This window comes from Pseudorca crassidens, chromosome 3, assembly GCF_039906515.1.
Source record: "Pseudorca crassidens isolate mPseCra1 chromosome 3, mPseCra1.hap1, whole genome shotgun sequence".
Classification (NCBI taxonomy): Eukaryota; Metazoa; Chordata; class Mammalia; order Artiodactyla; family Delphinidae; genus Pseudorca; species Pseudorca crassidens.
The window spans coordinates 10,064,636-10,089,930 of record NC_090298.1 but is presented as its reverse complement, the minus strand read 5'-3'; the positions used below and the strand labels follow the sequence as shown (position 1 = coordinate 10,089,930).

General features: G+C 44.0%; 1 protein-coding gene across 6 annotated transcripts in view; it reads left to right on the top strand.

Moving 5' to 3' along the window:
- CTNND2 (catenin delta 2) overlaps window positions 1-25,295 on the top strand; it is a 936,316-nt gene that overhangs the window by 511,273 nt on the left and 399,748 nt on the right. For all 6 annotated transcript variants that reach the window (XM_067730382.1, XM_067730378.1, XM_067730381.1 and 3 more), the window contains 2 exons: window positions 5,552-5,724; window positions 19,161-19,734. In XM_067730382.1, coding sequence (XP_067586483.1) covers window positions 5,552-5,724; window positions 19,161-19,734 — 747 coding nt within the window. The remainder of the gene's footprint in view (window positions 1-5,551; window positions 5,725-19,160; window positions 19,735-25,295) is intronic.

Here is a 25,295-nt window from a genome sequence, read left to right as displayed (position 1 = left end):
AGTGTGTGTGGTCTCAGTCACTGGGACCTTCAGCTCTGTCATCGTAAAGGGGGATAACGGCACGTTTATTGGGATCTTGTTAAGATTCCAGGGGTTAATAGATGTAAACTGCTCAGGACAGTTCCTGGAACTTAGCACTCAGGGAAGGTGAGCTGGTATTGATGTCCTCATCATCATTTTCATCATCATCATCATCTTCTTCTTCTTCATCCTTATCTTCTTCATCATCATCATCATCTTCTTATTCTTCATCCTCATCTTCTTCATCATCATCTTCTTATTCTTCATCCTCATCTTCTTTTTTTTTTTTTTTCCGGTACACGGGCCTCTCACTGTTGTGGTCTCTCCCGTTGCGGAGCACAGGCTCTGGACGCACGGGCTCAGCGGCCATGGCTCACGGGCCCAGCCGCTCCACCGCATGTGGGATCCTCCTGGACCGGGGCACGAGCCCGTGTCCCCTGCATCGGCAGGCGGACTCTCAACCACTGCGCCACCAGGGAAGCCCCATCCTCATCTTCTTCTTCATCATCATCATCTTCTTCTTCATCCTCATCTTCATCATCATCTATGCTTTCATAAACGTGGAAATGGACTAGAGTCCACCAGGTCTGCTGAGTTCCAGTCCTGGATTTTTTTCCAACACACACCTGCTCCAACTGGCATGATTGTGACCCAAATAATGACTTGGGAATGCCACTTTGTACACTTCTGGCCTTTTCTTTGTTATTGCAAAGTATGTAATTTAATTAAGGTTTAGTTTTCTGGGACCAATATTTAGCTAAAGGAGACAAGAATAAGCAATTCCAAATGAAGTCTCTTTTAAATCCGTGTAAAGATAATGAGTGCACATAATCAGGAAAACTCTAAACTATCTAGTTAATTTAAGGAGAAACTGACTATATGTTTTAGTGTATGTTAATACAACCTATAAGTGAGTCTGAAGCTTTATGCAAGAAATGAACACTTTAGCCTTTCCATCTGCTGAGGTTGACTTCTGCCCCACTCCTGGAGGACAGCAGACTTCCTCCAGCCAACACCTGGAATCTCTAAGGAGAGGTTTTTTGGGGAAGCAGTACCACAATCTGAGGCATGAAGATCTCTCCCGCAAATAAACTGATGAAAGAATTTTTCAACCTTCAAATGTTGATGTGTGTATATGACTTCAATATGCTTTGATGTTAACCAACCACAACTCCCAGAGCTGAAGGTGGGAGACAAGAATAGGGTCTCATCTTCATTTTACGGAGTGTACGACACTGGCCGACCGCTTAACCTCCCCACACTCCTGTTTATATTTCTCAGAATAATGACAAACATACAAGGGCATTTTTTTTCATGGGTTGCTAGGTGGTCTTTAGTCAATTCATATATTGATATTTGAAGACATATTAAGATATTGGTATAACACTAAGATGCTCTCCTAGGATCAATGGCGGGTCCCATGTCCCTCAACTCTGTAGTTCCTTCGGAATTTCTCCCCTCTGTCCATTTGGAACTAGTGTGTCTTTTTCTTTTTTTTGTCCGCACCATGCAGAGTATGGGATCTTAATTCCCCCACCAGGGATCGAACCAGTGCCCCCTGCCTTTGAAGCATGGAGTCTTTAACCACTGGACCACCAGGGAAGTCCCTGAAATAGTGTGTCTTGAGCAGATCAGGGGCACATACTCTTTTGACTTTTATCAATTCATCAGTAAACAGTTTCCCCTCTCCTTCCTAGCCCCCAGGGCTGAGATATTTTGAATAGGACCCCTGGGCTTAGCTTTGAGGACTGTCCCAAGATGGAGAAGGTCCAGAAAGGTCAAAGAAGTCACCTGTGACCTCTTAGGTCAATGTCCTGGAAGCATACATGCGAGAGGGTGGCTTCTGCTTTTGGTGACCTAATAGGACATGGTGATCGACTGTTACCCATAGTTGAAGTTTCCTCTGAAGCAACTAATTACACTAAAGGCAAAATTCCATTTCCCTAGCTGGAATTTTAAACCCAGTCTCTTCCTGTCCCCACTGAGCATCCCAAGAAATCCTCTTACATTGTCCCCATCCCCCAGTGGTGGATATACTTCATGTCCTCAGGAATACAGCCTAATTTTACCTCTAGTCCAAACAAGACTTGATGGAAAGTCCTAAGTTCTTGAGAAAATAAAAAAATCATCATTTAAAGCCCCAAACTAAAAATGTTTTTGAAATCTCTGGAAAATTGTATTTTCTACCCCAATGCACAGTAGTGTTAATAAAGCTAATCAAGAGTTAGTTACATGTAAATTTTACTTTTATTATAAACTAATTAAGAATTGTCCTGTAATTTCAACCATTTTCATATTCTCGTATATCTGTCCTCTCTAAAATTGGAGTGAATTAATGCCATTCATCTGAAACCTAGTAAGCAATGGGAAAATCGTTCTAAAATGCATGTGGTGTTTTGGCTGTTGTCCTGACTGTTTTGTCCTTGCCAGGTGCCATGTCAGGGTTGTAATATTATGATATATTGCTTACTGTCGCAATTACCTTTGTCAAAGTACATCTTGGTTCCGTGCTTGACATGTGTGAACCAAGTAATGAGACAGAGAATCGTGGTTTGTTTTCATGGAGTAGTGATCAAATACACGACCGATTCTATAAAAGATGCACAGATTTGATTATTTCATGATGCATATTTCAGGAGCACATAAATCATATTTTTGATTGAAATTGCTTTAAAATGGGACTGTCTATTTGTAGTGAGGTGGATGGACCTAGAGACTGTCATACAGAGTGAAGTAAGTCAGAAAGAGAAAAACAAATACCGTATGCTAACACATATATATGGAATCTAAAAAAAAATGGTTCTGAAAAACCTAGGGGCAGGATAGGAATAAAGACACAGACATAGAGAATGGAGTTGAAGACACGGGGAGGGGGAAGAGTAAGCTGGGATGAAGTGAGAGTGGCATGGACATATATACACTACCAAATGTAAAATAGATAGCTAGTGGGAAGCAGCCGCATGGCACAGGGAGATCAGCTCAGTGCTTTGTGTCCACCTAGAGGGGTGGGATAGGGAGGGTGGGAGGGAGAGGCAAGAGGGAGGGGATATGGGGATATATGTATATGTATAGCTGATTCACTTTGTTACAAATCAGAAACTAACACACCATTGTAAAGCAATTATACTCCAATAAAGATGTTAAAAAAACAAAAAACAAAAACAGGACTCTCAAGTGCCACCGTTAGATCCTGCCTGGAGAGCATTTGTAGGTTTCTAGAGACTATTTTATGAATCTATTCAGAATTGACAACTTTGTTTGACTTGCTAGCTACATATGCAAGTTCATCAGAGCAAAGTCACATCATCTCTTTAAAAAAGCAAATAACCAGGACATGCAATGTTTTTGCTTTATAGATTGTTAAATTATTTATATGACAGTAAAGATTTTTTTCCATTTTATTGACATCTCCAAAAGTCTTTGCACTATTGTATCTGTTTCAACTTTCATTGCCCTGGAGATGCATTATCGTGGAGGAGGGGACATGGCCAGTGCAAGCCATTGTGTCAGGGTGGACTGTCCTGAAAGAAATAGCCAAAGAAGTCTCAGAGGGAAGCTGCCCATTGGTAGGTAGAATGCTGACCACTAACCTTAAAGGCCCCCTCTTATTCTGCCGTGACTCACTCCCCTCCATTGAGCAGTGACCTCCAGGAGGATAGGGACAAGGGGGAAAGCCCTTGGCTACAGTTCATCACTGTCGTCCCAGTACCTACCTCATTCTCCTCCATTTTGCAGTCAGTTCCCATCTGCCTCTGCCCCATCATTGGTCCTTCTTCCCTTCCAGAGGCTCTCCCACATCTCAGCCTGCCCATGGCCTGGGCATCAGAGACCACCCCTTGACTCCATCTCCATGCCTGACAGCTTCAACAGCAGCAGTGGGGAAACTATGTTCTTGGCATCCAGAATGAAACTCTGAATGCACTCCCCGTAGATGCGTTATATTCTGGTGATTAGCCCTATTATACCATTAGTATGGATTAAATGATTTTTTGCAAGCTATCGCAAACTTCACCATCTGGTATGTACTATTTTCTTGGGACTCTGTTTTCTAAATTGCAAGAAAAGGATTACAAGTGTACTTTTGTTATGCCCTTCATGATGAAATTGGGACTGGATGGAAATGGTTTTATTTCCTTGCTTGACTTTTTTTCCAGAAACTGTATAGATTCCGAAATACCAAGTCTTACCTATTTTAGCTAATTGACTTGTTATCCAATATCTCATGATGAAAAACTATTTTTGCATTTTTTAGACGTTCCATCAGGGAATTAGAGGGAAGGGTAAGGTCTTGAAGGCAAAGATTATGTGAACCTATGCTTATTAAGAGAAGACATGTTATTTTCCCGCAAAAAAAATGGCCCATGTCATGTCAAATCTGAAGTCTCATTTGAAATTAAAAAAACATGTTCTGTCCTTAGAAAGAAAGAAGTAAGGAACTTGAAGTTTGTTTATACTTATTAGAAATTATACTATTGTCTAAAAAACAGCCAAAGAGGCAGGTTAAGGATGGGATAATGATTACACCATAATCCATGTGTATATAATTACCCTCCTTCAAAAAAGAAGTGACTTTGTATGATGGTTAAGATAACATGAGAAAACTTGTGATGTCACGTCCTCCCTCCCCCACCCAACTCACTCTACTTACCCCAGTCCCCTCTCAAACACACACAGTAAAAAATAGTAGTATACTTACACTCTTCTATACTTCTTTTCATTCCCAAAGTGAGTATGAAATTTGATTAAAGAAAATTTGCTTACAAAGGAAATGGGCAAACTGTGGCAAAGATCCCATCTAAAAAGAAAGTAAGAAAATAAACCACATTTTCTCATACAAAGTATGATCAAATAATGAGGCCAGGAACTCCTTTCTCCATCACTTGTAGTACCAGCCATGTTAGCAGCACCGATTTAAACACTGTATCTCCTCTTTGTTCTCCTACTGTGCGTTGCTGTGATGGCAAAGATAACCAGCCATCAGAGATCATGTGAGATCAGGGTGAATCCTACATTGTATGGGAGCCATTAATATTTGACATACTGTCTACCCTTCAGGCATTAAGGTATTACATCACTATTTATACAATAGAATGTGTTACTGATTGGAAGGTTTTGAGTGTTTTAGCATCCTGATAATTAAGTAGGAGACATAATTATATTAATGCAATTAACACGTATCAAAAGGTAGACCTTTCAGTTATTTCAAATGTTTCCGATATTGTCTGGTATAAAAACAACTGCTTGATTAACTAATTTGTCTTGTTAGAAATGTCTTTTTGTAGGTCAGGATGAGATCATTTGAAAAAAAATCTACTCTTTGGAGAACTTTTAAACCACCAAAAGAAAAAAAAAAAATCCCACTTAAGACCTGGAGTCGAATTATACGGTCATTTTAGTTCTCAGAATTCAAAGCATAGATGGCTGGAATCATGTGCGTGTTATAATTCTAGGCTACTCTTCAATAAATAATACATGTCATTTCTGCTTCACTGAAGCTGTCACTTACTGCTCTAAATGACTTTCAATGCAGGGCCCAGCCTGCTCTCCCAGAGTGCACTCCAGCTCAATTCCAAACCTGAAGGGTCCTTCCAGTATCCAGCCAGCTACCATAGCAACCAGACCTTGGCCCTGGGTGAGACAGCCCCGTCGCAGCTCCCTGCCCGCAGCGCACAAGCCCGAGGTGCAGGCCAGAGTTTCAGCCAGGTACGTGCGGGGATGGGGCCCTCTGCTGTGTTGGACTTTGGGCTCCAAGGAGCCAGGCAGGAAGCAGGGTTGTCAAATGGCTGTGGTGTCCCCTCCTGCCTTTTCTACGAGTGCTCTACAACTTTGGAGAGATGCCCTCTGTGCTGTGAGTGAAGGAAATGAATAATACAATATGATTATAGAGTAACTCGGAGTTATAAGCATATTTTCTGCAGGAATGTCTGTGAATTGCTCATGTTCTATCTGCTTTATATATACTTACCTATGTAAATATGCAAATGTGTGCCTGGTTCCTATTTCCGTGTTGATATGTGATGTAAATATGACATACATTCTGAGTTTGTAAGGGCACCTGGAACACATTTTCTCTCCATAAAAAAAAAAAAAAAAAAAAGCGGGCTTCCCTGGTGGCGCAGTGGTTGAGAGTCCGCCTGCCGATGCAGGGGACACGGGTTCGTGCCCCGGTCCGGGAAGATCCCACATGCCGCGGAGCGGCTGGGCCCGTGAGCCATGGCCGCTGAGCCTGCGCGTCCGGAGCCTGTGCTCCGCAACGGGAGAGGCCACAGCGGTGAGAGGCCCGCGTACCGCAAAAAAAAAAAAAAAAAAAAAAAAAAGCATGAAATTATTATTTGGGGTTAATCATACAAAGGAACACAGTATAAATGCATCAACACATATACAGAACTGTTCTGAAGATACTTGTGATTAGGGTAGGAATAGTTACACTTTGTCAAGTTTGATTTTGAAATGTGCCCTTAGTTGTTTCTTTAAGATATGTACTTGTTCTTATAGTTTCAATGTACACATTTATTAGCTGCAGTTAAAATCAGCTCTTGGTAAAAAGTGGCTACCAACTTCAATATTTTTTTCAAAAACATGTAAATGTTGTAATATGTGTGTGCGTGTGTGTGTGTGTGTGTGTACCATTTAATACTTCAGTTTTGATAATTTGGGGGTGCAGGCTATATTCAATCAGCCCTCCAGAATTAATCTATTGGAGGCCTATCTTGTTTTAAGCTATTTTATACTTATTTTCAGTATAAAAGGGCCTGAGACCTTTTAATCTCTGTGCATTCATTCCTGGAATGAAGAACCCACAACCCCAAAAGCACTACTTAAACTGAAGAGCTTAATTTCATCCTTTCTGCATTTATTGGGCAGTGCCTCTAGGCCAGAAACCCTTCCCCAGGCCCACTACCTACCACAGGCTACTGTAACAACAAAACTCATCTCTGTCACCAATTTATGGTTATTAGGCATCCATATGTCTTTCCAACTAAACTAAAAGCTACCTCAGGGCAGGGCCATTTTCATCTTTTATCACTAGGCCCTAGCCATCCACATGGCCCCCAAGAAATGTCTGCAGACAGAGAGGAGTCAGTGAGAGTTAGAATGTCATCGTGCATTCCCGGGTGGCGCAGTGGTTGAGAGTCCGCCTGCCAATGCAGGGGACACGGGTTCAAGCTCTGGTCCGGGAAGATCCCACATGCTGCGTAGCAGCTAAGCCCGTGCACCACAACTACTGAGCCTGCTCTCCAGAGCCCGCGAGCCACAGCTACTGAGCCCACATGCCACAACTACTGAGCCCACGTGCCTAGAGCCCGTGCTCCGCAGCAAGAGAAGCCACTGCAACGAGAAGCCCGCGCACCACAACCAAGAGTAGCCCCAGCTCGGTGCAACTAGAGAAAGCCCACGTGCAGCAACAAAGACCCAACTCAGCCAAAAATAAATAAATAAATAAATTTATTTTTTTTTAAATGGCATCGTACGGTCACCATGAGATGCTTTTCATAGGTGATATGAACATAAATGAAGCATAAGCTGAAAAGTCTCAGTGCATTTCAACTATTAAAGTTAAATGATTGTCCCAGCTATCTATTAAAAACATGATTGTCTTTTTCAGGTAAAACCCTGATCCATCAGTGGCTTTGTAACTTTTACCTTCTTGTGATGCCAAGGTTATGTGGATAAGAGGGGATGGTAAATAAAACATCCCACTGAGATGGACCCGTCCCCCCATGGTGGTCTAGTGCATGACCCGGTTCAGAGGGTGCGCCCACTTTAGATGGAGAGCTGGAGGTGTATGGTGCTTGGGAAGGGAAGGACCTCGAAGTCACTGAGTCCAGGTCCACGCACCCAGATTAACCCTGGAGTTGTGTTATTTCCCAGCTCCTGGATCACTGCTCTTTCAAAGCACTGGTCTCTTCTGCCTCCCTTACAGAAATGTTTTAGGACACAAGAGGGAATGTCTAAAAAAAAGTGTTTTTTAATTAATTAGAAAAAATTATTTAATATACGTGCATTTATCATATATACAAAATAGTCCTTATTGTTTGTTTACGTAAGAACATTATATAATGTTTGAAATACTGAGTGATGTTATTAGCATAGCAAACGTTATTGGATTTTTTAATCTTATTTTGTTTTATTAAAAGATGAAATGGAAGCTATAGGATATTTTTTCTCTAGGTATAGTTTTTTTTTTTTCTCTCAAAAGTATCCCATTCTCGAAAGGAACTATTTTTCATCTTCCCATCTATACTGACTCTCTTTGACAGTGATACAGTGATCATGGTGGAATATATGTAATTTTGAATCCTTTGGAAGCAAGCAAGTGGATTACAGTCCTTTTTTTACCCTTCTATCTGTCCATACTTCTAGGTCCAAGGGGCCAGAAATATTCAGAAATAAGGAATATAGTATAGTCAAATTAACCTATGAAAGGTATGAATTTAGCTTTTACCAGTTTTCTAGAACTTCTAAGACATGTAGCTAGTAAAACAATAAAGTTCTGCCTTTCTTTTATTTTTATCTTGAACTCATTTAATACTCATCCTTGGCTTTTTCTCATAAATATCTAAGACCCCTATAATTTGAGTTGAAAACATTAAGTCAAATGAAAAAAAAAATCAGATTTCCCATAGCTGGGCATCATGGGAAATCGAACTATCAGTATCAAAACAAAAAAATCAGTTAATTATCAACTTGATTTGTGAGCATCTGATAAGCTCAATGGACACATAGGACTAGCTGTTAAATCAAAGCTTTCTTATTTATAAAATTTTATAAAATTAATCGTTACCATGTATTGAGGCCTGGAAGTGATCTGTTTCACACACATCCTCTTATTTAATCCCCACCACAGGGCTGTACTAACATTTACATTTTAAAGATGCAAAAACTAAAACTCAACACATTTAGAGAAGTTGTACCATTTTAAGGCAGCAGTAGTAAGAATGGGGACAGATTCTTGAATGAATTGAAGTCTAATCCTTTCGAAAGAGTGTTTCGTAGGTTTCCTTTTCTATGTTGACTGTTTCAATTAAATATATCTACAGCTTGACCCTATTAAGAGCTCTGTACGTGTGAACAAACAATATGGTGATCGATCTACTTCCATGTTGCTGGAGTTATTTCTATCATCCGCCAGTCGCCATGGAAGGGAAACTGTGAAAGCTCAAAGGACAGATTGGGCCTCACACTAAAAGTCTGCCTTAAAGTTTAATCAGAAAACTTGGTTGTAAAGATATCAAAGCTCTATATTTGAAGGCATCTATAAATGTGGATGTTCAAGGTGATAACTTCAGGTTGAGCCAGAGGTTACTGGCCTACATTCATTTACCTGACAGGTGGGTGGTTGAAGTCTGAATATTCAAACCAGGGGGTTATTCGCATCCACTTCATTAGCGGGAGGGAGGCTGCCGGTGGATAGCGGAATCCTGTTTATTTTAGCAAAGTGGCGGATCTGGTACCATGATTCCCTTTCAGCTTCAATATGCTGTAGTGTGAAAGGCGTGTTTTATTGTGACTTCAAAATCATGTCGGAGAAATGCTGAACTAGTAAATCAGTATTTTTACTCAGCATTTGGTGTGATAATACCCTTGAAAGCAGGGAGGCTACATCCCATTCCCGTAACATCTCCTTTGTTCAGATTATCCTAAGAATCCCTGTCTTCCAGGGGTTTTGCACAGCCCCGTGACACATTCTTTTCAATATTCTGAATGGCTTATTCCTTCCGGGCTAGATTGATTTTTAGAATATCCTATTGTCATAAGGTGCCAAAAGGGCCAGTAAAGTTCAAATAATGGCTCACAGATGCCAGACCGGGTTAATAAGGTCAATAATCTAGCTCATAGATCATGTCAGAATATAATTTCAAAGGAATATCACGTTCAAAGATTCTTTCAATTTTTAACAAACGCTAGTTTGTTCAGCATAATAAATGTTTGTTGGGTGATCATCGCCAGGCTGTACTCCAGGCCCTGGTGCATAGCCTGCCTTGCCCTACCGTGTCAGTCTGAAAGAACTGTGAGTCACAAAATTGCCATAAATTACTAAAATCCTTGAAAGTCATTCTCTTCAGACTCTAAGATGAGTTCACGGGACTGGGCTGGAAGAGAGAGAGAGCGTAAGATCCTTCCCATCAGACCCCAAGGCCTTTCCAGAACGTGACGTGAGCTGATTCATAGTTACTCTTTGCCGCACCCCAGCGCTCTGCTCAGCCGCCCTGCAAGCTCCCCGTCCCAGCCTCTAAGGCTGTGTGTAGACTACCCCTCCGTCCCGCTCTTCCTCGTCTGAGTCAACCTTGGGCTTTGTGTGGCTCCTGTGAGGTGCCCCAATCAAAACAGAGCTGCTTTTCCAGTTGCATTTATAGATCTCTGGGCTATTCTTTTTTTTTTTTTTTTTTTTTTTGCGGTACGCGGGCCTCTCACTGTTGTGGCCTCTCCCGTTGCGGAGCACAGGCTCCGGACGCGCAGGCTCAGCGGCCATGGCTCACGGGCCCAGCCCCTCCGCGGCATGTGGGATCTTCCCGGACCGGGGCACGAACCCGTGTCCCCTGCATCGGCAGGCGGACTGTCAACCACTGCGCCACCAGGGAGGCCCCTCTGGGCTATTCTTTAATGCCTTCAAGATGTTATGTGTGCTTACTGTATGCCATGAGCTATTATATGTACTTGGGCTGGAGAAGTAAAGAGAACAGACATGATCCTTGTCCTTAAGGAACTTATATTCTAGTAGCAGCAATGGGAATTCAGAAAGTCAACACAGTGAATAAGTAAGCTGCATAGTTTGTTAGAAGGTGATGAATTCTACAAGGAAGGAAAGGATGCAGACTAGAATGAGCAGCCTCCAGAGTCCAGGATGGGGTGTGGCATATGGGGCCTTTGCCCCAAGTTTGGGGCAAAGACACGAAGGAGAAGAGAGGGAAGCTGTGTGGCTGTCTGGGGGACAGCAAAGGCAGAGGCTCCTGGATGAGGTGAACTGGCATGTTGACAGGACAGCAAGGAGGCCCAGGTGGCCAGAGAGGGAAGCAGGAGTTTGTAAGTAGATGGGAAGCCAAGTTGGCCATCAGTTGATCATCATGATGACCTTGTCCTTTACTGGAAGTGGAAACAGGAGGTGGCAGAGAATTTTGAGCAGAGGCACAACGTGGCCCGACTTATGTGTTGAAAGCATCATTTTGTCATCTCACATATAACATCCTAGAGTTAGTTGCATGTAAGTCTATCTCTTCCTATCAGATGGCCTTGCTGCAAGAGAGGAAACCATACAAAATTAATGTCCATATCTTGAGTGACTGACCCAGGGTTCACCAAATATTCATCACGTTCCTCAAACCGCAGCCTTCTTGATGCTCATACTGCAAAGGCTGTGGATGGATGCAGAAGCTGGGTCTTCTCCAGGTTTTGCCTGCTTCCACTCACATCCAATTTCCTGTGCATTATATGAAATGCCGAACATAAAACTTCTGGTCCAGAAGAGTCCCTCTAAAAATGTTGGTTTCTCCCCATGGCCAAACACAAAGTAGTCTTATCAAGTGTTTCCTTCCTCAAAGAAACAAAATAAGCAAGAAATAGGAAAGTATACACCTGTACACAGAATACTGGCAAAGAAGTACAGGAACCAAAAGATTTTAAAACCACTTTCATATCCAGCAGAACTGAAGTGAGCCTTGTGTGCATTCATGATCCTAGGAAATGCCTGCTTGCTGCAGGAAATTAAGAATTGTATGACAGTTTATTAAAATAAAGCTTGAACAGTGGTAGATACACTAAAAAAGCAGTCAGCTTTTCGAGAAGCAACTTGCCATTTCTTTTGATCTGGCCTGTCTATTTAATGCTGCACTGCCTTTTATGTCTTAAAAGTTCTCATTTGTGCTATATTATAAATACACCATCTGCTCACTCCTGCCAGAGGCTGACGAGTTTGGAACATTGGTTATTGGTGCACTTCTACATCAGGTAGATGTGAAGGTCAAGGGGATGGAGAACTCTGGATGGTGGTGGGATGGACACAGAGACACCCAGGGCTCAAAGGAGGCAGCAGTCCCCCAATAAACGCCTGCTTCTTGATTAGTGAATGCAAGAGGTTATACAGAGAGCTGGTGTGACATCACTCCAGTTTGTTGACTTAGGAAAGAAGTTGTTGCTGGTAGCACCTGTAAAGAGAAAAGTCACTAAAAAACTTGGAAACCACAAAACTGGTGAGCTGTCTTTAGTGTAGAATGTATACACTATGCTGCATTTAGAGGAGAAATCATGTCATCTTGTATACGTTGTCTGGCATATCTGTGGGAAACTGGCAGCTTGTTTGTCTTTAAGGTAGGTTTCAGAAGATTACCTGTGGGAAATCCTTTCTCCATGCTCTGCTTTAAAATCTTATCCATTTTCTCTTTCCAGTAGAAATATATTTAATCTGGTTTCAATAACTGAAACATTTCTCGTTGTGGGGAGGGTGTGTACGTGTTTTACTGTAACATTTCTTCTGAGTAAAGGTTTGGGGGTATTAAAGTTATACTACGTGAGCCCCTTGCTGAAGGAAAAGTTTTACAGAGTGTAGTTTTGCCAAGGCTCATGTTTTTTTGGAAAGAGTTGCCATCAAAAAAATCTCTCTTAAAGATAAATTTCTATGACACGCATGTCATTGTTTTAGTTTTTTCTTCTCTATTTTCTTTCCACTTGGTAGACCATAGAAATGGTCACGTGAAATACTTTTGAAAATATTTATTGTTGATGACCCTAATCATACTTTTTATTAAAGGGATGTCAGAGGGAAGGAAAAGCCAGTACCCAGCATGCAAAAGTCTGCACTACCCTGTTTATACTAGTGACTTAGGGGTCCTGGGCAATGGACCACTACCACCCCCTTCTCCTTCTGCCTGCCTGCCTGCAGTGACAGGGGTGATGTTGTTTGCAAGGTATTTCTCTCTCTCTCTCCATCCCTCCCTCTTGATCCTCCATAATTTGGGGGCCCTCATGCAAAGAGAAGGCAATAAGGGTGGCCCCCGTTATTATCTCAAACATTATAGCTCTTATTTAATTGAGATGTTCTCATCCGAGGAAGAAATTCTTTTCAAGTGTCTTCATTTTGCAATTACTTAAGTTTAATTTGCTCTGGGGACCACCTTTCAGTGTTAGTGTAACTTCCCCACCAGGTAAACCCAGCCTTCCTTTCCTCACTTCATCCCAGTGGTGATGCCTTCAGGGATGGTGTGTAAACTGCGCACAGAAGCTGTCTCTTCATTTTACGTTTCATATGAGTTTTCACCCCAAGCAGCACTCCTCAGAGGAATTGCTAGACAAGGCACTTGACTTTATTTGGCTATTTCCAAAATCAAATCTTTCTCACAGAACCAGGATTTTCTATCTTGGGAATTATTTAGAGAGTGGCCTTTCTTCTGAGGACAATTTCAAAAGAGAAGTTACTGAGATTTGGGGAGCCGTGATAGTAGTGTTCAAGCAAATTGATTTCATCCCAGAGAGTCAAGGGGTACTTTGGGGGCGTAGATTCAGTTTACTTGCATTGTACTGTATTACGGGCACGCTTCATATAATACCGAAATGAGACCTTGGCATTTTGGAGTTGGTGGTTTCTTCTCGTTTCCAAGTTGTGAGAGTAGATGGCTCTGTCCATCTTCCTGTGCAAGCCTAGAACCCTGTGCCAACTTACCCTAGAAAGTTCAACACATTCTCAGACATTCTAATCAGCAGCGTGTAGCTGATATTACAAAATCATGTTACCAGATAGTTCTGGTTTAGCAATGGATTTCTTCAAAGATGTCATCTTAAAGCCATGTCCTCTTTTTTTTGTTTGTATTCAAAAGTTATTCAGGCTTCTTAACTCACTGAAAGAATGTTCTCTGGTCATCGCTATTATTTTCTCACCACTTACTCCTATCTGTATTTGCATTCCTTCAAACACCAGCCAGACTCCTTCCCACCAAATCTACTCTCCATTCCTGTGTTTGGGCTCTTCTGTGGCGCTGGCCCTGATGCCTCTGCCTTCCTTTGAAACGTACTCTCCAGCTCTGCCTCTGCGACACCGTTTGTGCCCAGGAGCACCATTCCTGGCGGTGACCTCAGTCCCTACAACCAGGGTGACCTACAAAAGGGAGAAATCGTTAGATGAGTGATGCCAGGAAAATGAAAAGTGATGAACACAGTCTGCTGGGGGAGCAGACTGCTGATCCCAAGTCATTAGGCTCCCATCTGGGAGGCCACAAAACACAGGCTCCAGCTTCCCATTCCTGACATTGCTGGCCCGGCTGCCCAGCATTCTGGGCAGATATTCCTCCTGACCCAGAGTTAGGGGCCTCGCTGACAATTCCAGGAAACTTGGCAGGTCTAAATGCATCTCCACAAGGACTGCTTGTAAATCATGGGTCTGCTCTATAAAACGTGGTTGTGCTGGTGACAGTGCTAACTCATGATCCAAAGTCACGATTCCTTAGAGAGTTCAGGCTGTCAAGTCCCTTGTTAACTGGCTGTAAGCATTGGGTTTTTGTTTTGGTCTTTTGAGCTGCCAAATCGAGAGTGAGGCTTAAATAAGTTTCCAAGTTTGAAGAATTTTTTCCCGCTTGTCACCCTTATGCTGTCTCTACCCTCTTTACAGAAGATACAACCTGAAAAGGTCAGGAAACAGCTATGCTGAGTATTCAGGCCTAATGCCATGTTCTGGTCCAAGAGAGCCATATTTTGGGGGTTGGAATTTCCCAATAAAAAAACAAAACAAGCAATGTAATTGTGAGCCAGATATTATTCTGTAACAACAAAAATATAGCAATTTTAGATCTCCAAAATAATGTCAAGATAATGTGCCCCAGACTCTGCCTACTGGAAACTCTTTAATCAGAGCATCTACTTAACAGTGTTCTGCTTCCTTGTCAATTTCACATAGAGGGGTTCCCCACTTTGGAGGGGTGGCAAAGACATTTAAAGTAGTCCTTTGGTTTGAGACTGATTCGGAGAGCTGGGAATGACAGCCCCGGTAGGAATTGTCCTGGTCAGTAGCCCGTACTGTGTGATCCAGGACAGTATTGGGGCTCCATCTTATTCAAATGTTTCCAAAATATCTTGTATCACCATTTATCTCTTATTTATCATTATCAGTAAAAAAATTTTCCATGCTCGTCACTTGTACACACACATTTCCAAACAGTAGGATGTAATAGTCATTAGTTGAAGAAAAAGTTAAGTTTTAGAACTTTAACATTGGATTTACAGTTTTATTTATAGTTCTAACATATGTTTAAGGTAGAATTGAGCTTCCATGACAGTAAAGTAGATGAAATTCTATGTGTGTTGAAATGTGCTTATATTATCTTTAATCCAATGACCCAGGTCATAATAAACCATCCTATGAATCAGGCAGCTGTCTTGAAATGTATCCTTAAGAGTTGCTAAATGAAATTACATAATGGAACAAAACATAAACACAAGAGTGGAGATCAGCTCCCAAAAGATTACTCTTTGTTCAATTGATGCTAAAAATAAATTTTTCTGTTTAGCCAAGGACCATTCTTAGGTACTTATTATTCTGTAGACTATTGGAATGGAGTATAATACCCCCAGATTGTTTATTAAAAACTGCAGAAGGGCTTACCTAACTGTGCAATCCAGGAAGGTAGCCACTAGAGACATTTGACAGTTTAAATTCAAATTAATTCAAATGAAATGTGTGTTAAAATCAGTGCACGTGTCTAGGGCCCATGTGTCTAATGGCTGCCATATTGGACAGTACAGATATAGAACATTTCCAACATAGACAATACCCACCTTAAAATGCATATACGGTTTTATTGTTTATGTTTTTCTTTTTTACTTGTAGAAAAGTTACTGGCAACATTTCACCAAGATCCTACCATATTTTAAAAGGTTTTTGAATTGGTTGCTATAGCCTGTCAAAATACCTGGAAATGGTTTGGCGGTTCTCAAAACTTTGATAGATTTGGGGGCCATTTAAGAATCCTTATGAATAATATTCAGCAGAGTTAGCACTTCTCCAGTTGGAAGTTCCAACATATTAAAGGGAAAATAAATTATTTGCAAAATTTATTCAAGGTTTCCCTAGGATCCATGTTATTCTAATACTTAAAGACTAGAATACTACATAATGTTGTTTTAATTTATATTAGGGTACTTTAGTATTGATTTTATTGAAAACTATGCTACTAGGGAATGGGATCTTTGATGTCACATAGCGTTATTAATATTATATATCCAAGACATACCAAAAAGTATTTGTCCTGTTGTCAGCAGGGAACTCTCCTTAGACCCTCTGGGGTTCTTTCTCCTCCTCATGTGCCTGTGGGAAAGATTTCCAGAAATTCCTGTTGGAGGCTTTTCTGTCACTTGACAGCTGGGTTCTGCACAGTGGAATGTTGCTCAGGCCCCAGGAGAGCTTCCAAAGAAAAGTGAAGAAAGACAGTCCCTATCTGCACCTTAGCAGTAGTTCTCAGACCAGCAGCGTCTTCCGGGAGATTGTTAGCCATGCAGACCCTCAGGCCCACTTCAGAGCCCTGAATCAGAATCTCTTCTAGATCAGAGGCTTGCAAACTTTAAACAAGCATCGTCATCACCTTGAGAACATGATAAAACACAGATCCCTGGGCCCCTCCCCCAGAGTTCCCCACTCAGTAAATGTGGGGTGACGCTGCTGCTACTTCTAATGCTGACTGATGGAACGGGGACCACACTTGGAAAACCACTGCTCTAGGGATGACTTGTTCTTATATTCGATTGTACATTAGAATCACCTGGTGAGCGTCCCCAAAGCCTGATGTTTGGGTCCCCCCTCCAGAGATCCTGAATTAAATGGCTAGTGGATACAGCCTGGGTACTGAGTTTTTTTTTTCAAAAGTTCCCCTGGCAATTATAACATGCAGCCAGGTTTGAGAAGCCCAGGCTATACATTTCATGCTCAGAACTTCTACTGGGAGGGAAGCACAATTAGATGTAAGCAGCTCCCCACCGCCATGACTCTGGATGATATTAGACAATATCTCTGGGGTCCAGGTGAGCGCACCAGCTCTGCAGAGCTTCTCCACCATGGAAACCCTCATGCCAAAGCCTCGGGACCAGTTTTATTAACCATTCCTTCACTGATTCCACAAACATTCGTGGCATCTCCGCTATGAATCCTTCTTGTTCTCGTTGCTGGAGGCGCATTACTGAACAAAATCATGGAGCTTACAGTTTACTTCCACTCCTACCGTTGGACTCAAAATAATTGCTTTGTGATGCTAAAGAAAAACCAGAACTGGATAGTAGTTAAAGTGGTAAATACCGTTTCGATTCAGAAAAGAATTTAAGTATTGCACTAGGGGAAGAGAGATCTCAGTATAGAACTGGGCTCAGTTTTGAAAACAACAAGGAAAAGGAGGAATGGTTAGCCAAGGAGTAGCTTGGAGGTCAGTGGGTGGAAAATCACTAAGAGGAAATGTCAGGGCTTGGGGGGAGATTCTGGCTAAACAGACCTAACAGGATTCTTGCTGAAGACAGGCCAGAGTGCTGCGACATTGCCTGGGAGATGGTGGAGAATGAGGAACTGGAACAGGTATGGAGGGTGACCAGACACTGAGAGTGGAGGATTCTTGCTAAAACTGGGCAGTGCAGAGCCATGTTGAGAAGGGAGTTCAGAGGAGCCTGACTAGAGTTTGGTCAAGGAGAGAAACTTTGTCAGTGGATTGATGAATACATACATATACACACCCACATATGCAAATATGTGAAATATATACATCATATATGAATAAATACACACACACATCTCCCACAGAATGTCTTTCAACAGACTCTCTTCCTATCTAGGATACCCTTAATAGAGGATTTTGATATTGGTCCACTAACTCCCTCAGATCTTCACATGAATCTGACATCCAGATAAAATTTGGAACGCTGTGTGTGCGATGGTCTGTTTTTTGCCAATTGCAGTTCCAAAGCGAGTGGAGAGGCAACATTGAAACTCTTAATGTAGAGCATCTGTTCGGTCTCTCTCTCTCCCCCTTCTCTCCATCTCACCCGCATCCTCCTCCCTACCTAATTCCCACCCCTAATTTCAGAACCTGCTCTCCCCAGTTTCTCTTTTTCTGTGTACAGTCCTACCCCCTTTTCACACCAGCCTGCTCTCAAAAAACTTTTCTGCTCCTCCGGGAAAGCCTGGAAGATCCCAGAGCTCCTGCCCAGAAGTGGTTGACAATGTAGTGTTTTCATTCGAATGCAAATTTATCTCTGGATCAGATTCAAGGAAAGTGCTTTCCCCTCCAACTGTCTCTCCAGCTCCACCCCAGCCCTTGTTGTCTTTTGTGTTCTTGAAAATAGACCAGAGGCAACTGGCTTTCAATTTGAAGACACAGCTGCAGGGGGCTCTTAAAAGCGAGCTGGAGAGAGAGAGAGAGAGATGCTGAAAGATTTGGAGCCCAGCGTTAAAATCTAGAAAAGGGAGGGTTTTTTTAGTCTTTTCATTTACAACTGCTCTGCTTCCTCTGGAAATGCTTTTTCTTTTAAAGCCTGAAAGCCCAAGCATATTTATTCCGACTTCATATTTTCCCCTCCTTTTAACTTATCCACAAAGAAGAACCAACGGGAAAATGGCAACAGAATAAACTCCACGAAGTATGCTTATTTCTTACGTTCTCCAGATAAGTAGGCAACTTGGCCAATTTCAGAGGTAGAAACTGTATCCAATGAAATGCCCGTGCGAGTGGGGGGCGGGATGGAGAGGAAAGGCTGGACGCCTGAATTTCTCGTTAAAACTAACAGATCGGGATTGCCTGCAGGTAGATCCCGATGGCCCCGCTGGCTGGCCTTTTCAGAGCGTTCGGAGACTATTGCGATGCCTCTGCTCTTCCAGAAACCTCTGAGATTTGTGAGCAGCATACGTGTCCCACTTGTCAGACGGGATCCCCATCCCCTGGTCAGCCGCCCTTTGCTCTCCGGTTTTTGTTTGTTTGTTTGTTTGTTCTTTCGGTCGGACAGGAGCCGCTCCCAAGCGGCCGGAGGGGCGCGTGCGTCTCCATACCCCGCGCGGTTCTGCTTCTCGGGGGCCCCGGCGCGCCCGCGCCGCCCGGGGTCGCCGGGGCCGGGCGGCGCGCGCGGGGGGTTCCCTCTGCTTGCCGCTGGCTAAGAGCGCGTGTTCTCTGCTCTCCCGCGCACAGGGCACCACGAGCCGCGCGGGGCACCTGGCGGGGCCCGAGCCCGCGCCGCCGCCGCCGCCGCCGCCGCCGCCGCTGCGGGAGCCGTTCGCGCCCAGCCTGGGCAGCGCCTTCCACCTGCCCGACGCGCCGCCCGCCGCCGCCGCCGCCGCGCTCTACTACTCGAGCTCCACGCTGCCCGCGCCCCCGCGCGGGGGCTCACCGCTGGCCGCGCCCCAGGGCGGCTCGCCCACCAAGCTGCAGCGCGGAGGCTCGGCCCCCGAGGGCGCCTCCTACGCCGCGCCGCGCGGCTCCTCGCCCAAGCAGTCGCCCAGCCGCCTGGCCAAGTCCTACAGCACCAGCTCGCCCATCAACATCGTCGTGTCCTCGGCCGGCCTGTCCCCGATCCGCGTGACCTCGCCCCCCACCGTGCAGTCCACCCTCTCCTCCTCGCCCATCCACCAGCTGAGCTCCACCATCGGCACGTACGCCACCCTGTCGCCCACCAAGCGTCTGGTCCACGCGTCCGAGCCGTACGGCAAGCACACGCAGGAGCTGTATGCCACGGCCACCCTCCAGAGGCCGGGCAGCCTAGCAGGTAAAGGGCTCGCCGCCCGCCTCCCGCGGCTCGGCCCCGGGGGCGCCTGGGCGCGTGCTGGGGCCCCGGGCATGAGGCAGGCAGGCGGCTGGGCTGGAGCCAACTCAGGCTGGGCGTGTCCGTGGGCAGGTTTTCAGCATACGCTGAAGGAAGGGAAGGCCAGGGTGTCCCTAGGTAGGCTGTGGTAGCATCTGAACTCAAAGCTATCGGTTGCTTCTGTTTGGAAGTAATGCAGTCTCCCAAACTCTTAGTGCTCTCTCTCTCTCTCTCTCACTCTCTCTGTCTCTGTGTCTCTCTCTCTCTCCCTCTCCCTCTGTCCCCCTCTCCCCTTCTCCCTCTCCCTCTCTCTCCCTCCCATCCCCTGCCAATCTGAAGACGAAGATATCCATCCTTAAAGTCAAGTTTAATAAAGAATCACATAGGGCTTCCCTGGTGGCGCAGTGGCTGAGAGTCCGCCTGCCGATGCAGGGGACACGGGTTCGTGCCCCGGCCCGGGAAGATCCCACATGCCGCGGAGCGGCTGGGCCCGTGAGCCATGGCCGCTGAGCCTGCGCGTCCGGAGCCTGTGCTCCGCAACGGGAGAGGCCACAACAGTGAGAGGCCCAAGTACCGCAAAAAAATAAATAAATAAAAGAATCACATAGACCTGTTGATCGTATCCAGAAAAAGAGTGTAGAGAACAAAAATAACACTTTCTGTGATCACCCAGGTAGTTATCTACATTCAGTTGTAGAAAAAAGTAAGGAGTTTTCCCAAAGCAGACATTCACCTTACAAAGATTTCAGTAGTAATGAAAAGTTAACCCATGATTAATTGCCTTGAATTTTTACTACTTTGTGATGGCTCGAATTTATTATATTTTGTCTAAGTTTAGTCACTGGGAAAAGGAAAGGATGCTCCCATACCTGTCATTGAAATTACATAGATTCCAGCAATGGGGAAAAAGTAACCAGTGATGAAGTCCCTTGAGTTTGTTGCCTGCTTATTAAAGGGACGGGGGAGCTGGGCTGGACTGGGGTTTGGGGATGAAGCCTGCTTTTCTCTGCCAGTTCGGAGGAGGTGACACTTCTGTGGTCGTTATGCCCATCAAAAACCAGGCTGAACTGGCGAGTGTCTGCTGGTAGCACCATATGTTCAGGTTAAACAAGACACTATGATTGAACGACTAAAGTTTTGTCTCCTAAAACATCTGACAACTAACCCGGATTTACTGTCTTTTTTTTTTTTTTTTTCCTCTTTTGAAGGTATTTGGTAATTGTGTCACTCTAGTAACATGCTGCACTCATATGTTTCCCTTCTTGACATAAATGGATGACTGTGAAGATAAATAAGATTAAATAAAAGGAACTTGGAAGCATGCGAGAGGCATGTCCAAGGGCCTTTTCAATTCAACACAGTAATTGCTGGTGTGGACTGGCCTGGCGTAGCAGGGCGCAGGCTGCAATTCCGCTGCCCCCCAAATCTGCTAAGAATGCTTATTCTCTCACTCACTCCTTCTCTCTCTGTAATAGAATTTTGGAAGTGACACTCACCGATGCCAACCTAGTGCCAGTATCCAAATACCTATTGTGTAGGGGCTCGGGAGTGGCAATCTAGTTGGAAGACAGGGCTAGGGAGACCTGTATGGAATCTTCTTTTATATAAGTCTGGAAACTTTGTTTTAGAAGTGTGTAAAATAAGTTACTAGATCGTGGCAAGGAGTGGGAACCTGGGGGAGCTTGTGGGAGACTCAAGCCCCAGGACCCACTTCCCAGCCACCAGAGAGAAGAGGCAGCTCAGCCCCAGAGAGGCCCAGGTGACTTGCTAAAGGCCATTTCATCCCCTGCACAGACCTGGGGAAAGAAACCAGGAGTCTTAGCTTGCAGCTCTTTATCTCAGTGATCATACTTGCTAAACTTGGGCATGTTCCACTCTATCATTTTAGTAAAAATAGGGAGTGTGGGTCTGGTGGCGGGGGGATGTGAACGGGGCGGGGAGAGAGCCTGACAGCTCCTTATGTCACTGAATGTAGGAAGAGGCTTTAAAAGTAAATGTGTTGTGAAGATCGCTTGTACTCTAATATCTGGAGTGAATGTTTCTGAGGATATGATGCGCGCGCGCGCGTGTGTGTGTGTGTGTGTGTGTGTGTGTGTGTGTCTGTGTCTGTTTGTGGGTAGGAAGGCTTTGGCCAGAATTAAGAGAACTTCAGTTGTTCAACACAATCCCATGTGCCTTCACTTCCCTCCTCATTTCCATCCATTCCTCAAATTCTCTGACACGATTTCATTTTTGCTCCCTGGTGGGAAAAGAATTCGTTGTGCCATTGAAGATTCTTGATTTATGAGCTACAGCGAGCACTTTTCATGTTTGAATTACTTTGTTTCAAATGCATACTTTTAAATATTCATTTAAAGGTTTTTTCATGCAAATTGCTGCTGGTGGGTTTTTGAGTTCCAAATTATTCTATAACTCTGCATAAATACTTGGGTTGCATAAGATCCTTGGCCCTATTTAGAATTTAGCAAACTACGGCCCAGGAAAGGTGTGGGGACCGAGTCTAACCTTTGTGAGAGATCAGGAATCTTGGAGCTTTTGGCCTCCATACCTAAATCTGTATGCTTGGTACCGTTCCAGGCATCGTAAAGTTTGGAGCCACCTGGTTTGCTCACTGAAAGCACAAAGTCAAGACTGAAAAATAGCGTTTGCGTTTTCAGGATTGTGATTTTGGAGGTTTGTCACTGATAGCTAGGAAGTGTGAACACAGGGTAGACAGTGACTTACACTGTTGGGTGCATTCATTCCTTTAATTATTTATTAAGCATCTCTTAGGTACCGGCACTGATTTAGACCCTAGGGATACAGAATTCATCAATATCAACCAAAATCCCTGGCCTCATTTCAGCTGGAGAAGACAGAAAAGTCACAGGAATGCTTAGCAGAGTGGCCAGGGAAAGCTCCACTTGGAAGGTAACTTTTGAGTCAATTATGAAGGCGGTGAGGGTGCTGGCCGCATTAATATCCAGCGGAATGGTGTTCTGACCAGAAGGAGCGGCAGTCTCAAAGGCTGGTAAATGGAGGCGTGTCTGATGTGATTGCAGAAGAGCAAGAAGACCAGTAAGGGTGCATCAGAGAAAAGGGGGCAAAGAAATGACACAAGGTCAGCAAAGTGACTAGCAACGTGGGGCTGGAAGGCCTCATATCATCAGTCTTGATGAAGATTTCAGGATGCTGGCTGTGCCCCTCCCCAGGAGCTGTTGTGCATCTGTGCAGAGGAGGGACACAATGTGGCTTAGTCTGTAACAGAATACGCTGTAGGGGATCAAGGGCAAGAGCAAGAATACGTGTTGGGAGGTAATTACAGTAACATGTAAGCAAAAGACAGTGATGGCTTGGGCCGGCATGGTAGCATTGGAGGTTATGAAAAGTGGTGTAATCCTGGATATGTATATATGGTAGATCTGACCGGATTGTCTCATGGACTAGGTGATGACAGTAAGAGAAAGAGGACTCAAGGATGCCATCGACTCAACAACCAGTAAAATGGAGTCACCATTGACTGAGATGGGGCAGGATACAGAGGGATCTGGTTGGTTTGGGGGCAGTGCTGGTGTATTTCAAGATCATGGATTTGGACGTGTGATATCTGTCTATCAAAAGGTACATGTGAAGTAGACTGTTGGATACACAAGTTGGAGTTCAGGGGAGAAGCCCAGGCTGGAGATAAAAATTAGGGAGTCATCAGCAAGTAGATGGTATTTGAAACCATGAGTCTTAGAAGATACTACATAGGAAGTAAGTTTAGAGAGAAGAGGTCCAAGGACTGAGCCCAGATGCCTCCCACCAATGTAGAGGTCTAGGAGCTGAGCGGGAACCCAGACAAAAGAAAGATAAGCCAGAAGTGTAGGTCAGTGTCATTTCTTAGAAGCCAAGAGAATAGCATGTCTCATGTAGTTTCTAACAAAAACTTAATGAGGTAGGTGTGATTCTTACCCCCATTCTGCAGATTTGAAAACTGAGGCTTATTATCAATGATAAGTCTCTTGCCCAAAGTTATCGATACTTTGGCTGGAAATGACAGGGATGCGATTTGAACCTAGATCACTTTGAATCCAGCATCTCTATACTCTTCAGTACACATGATACATGGATAGAGGTAGTGTATTTTGTGTTATTGAAGAAAAACACCAAAGATGTAGAAATACAGTATAAGTTTTCAACTTATTTAGATGACCAGTGATTTTCAAGAAGCAAAAATATCCCAAAAATGTGTCAACATCCTGTTGAATATGACTAGCAGCACCAATTTTTGTTCAATTTCATAAAGCAGATTACATAATCCTTTCATTTTCCAGTTTAGAGCAAAATTAATCCTGTTAAAAATAGAAATCTGAGTTGTAAATATGTATTAAAGTTAAGTCGAACATCAGAAGCTTATTTTTAAGTAAAAATGAAATGGATTAAATGAAGATTCTTAGCCAACGATTGTAATCAAAACTGACCTAATATGGAGAGGAATTTGGTCCAGGCGTGTCTGTCTTGTAACCCTGCCAAAGGGACATCAAACGCACTGTTTAGAGGGGATCACACACTATAAATCCCACATTCCACGTATTTGGAGATCTGATTCATTCCCTGATTTGTTAATACTTTCAGGTGCACCTGTTATAAGAAAGAAAAAGAAAAAAAAAAGCCTAATCCTAGATAAAAAGCTTTGCAATCTGCACTGTCAGGTTCTCAGAGGAAACCTGAAGTCTCCTCAGGTAATGAGCGAGTTTGTTTATCCCACAGCCCTTGGGATGTGGTCGGAATGCAATGTGATACCTGGCTGCTTCAGCCCCTTTAAATTGCATTTCCTGAAGGTGATCTCTCCCTGCCTGTGGACAAATGCTTGAAGAGCTCTTGTGAACCTTCTGGCTCACCCTCAAGTGAAAAAAGAAAAGAAAAAATCCCAGTTTAGATTTACTAATTAGAATGTGATCAGCCTGCGATATCAGTCAACACTTTCATCTTCTTTCCAAGGTGGTTACAGCTGGCTGTCTAGAACTTCCAGGGGTTCTTTGGAACTGGACCTCACTGGGGACCCTTCCCCAACTGCAGAAGCTCCAGTGCTTTCCCCGCTGGCCATGCCCCTCAGCCCCTTCCCCTCCTGAGAAGCTCATGCTCTCAGAGCCCCGGCCCTGCCCAGGCATCTCCTTCTGGCTCAGAAAGTAAAGTAGATCTCTCTCTTGCACTGTGCACTGAGCCATCCTGCAGCCCAATGCACCTGGGGAGTATGGGCCGATTCCCACTCATTGACTGTCTCCAGCTTCCACCAATAAAGTGATGATTCGGCCAGCCATTTTCCCTCTACAGCTCTGGGATCCCATTTCACAGCAGGGAACCCACATCTGAGTGGAAGCCCGCTCTCTCCAGGCTTTCTCTCCAGAGACAGCAGGTACTAAAATCTCTTCAGCAAACCTCCTCTGTACTTGCTGACCCCTGTCTAACAGCCTCCATGTGCCTGGGGGCCCGGGACTCCCAGACATTCCTTTTAAAGTCACTCCGTGCAGCATCTGATTGCAACATACATAGTATCTGATTGC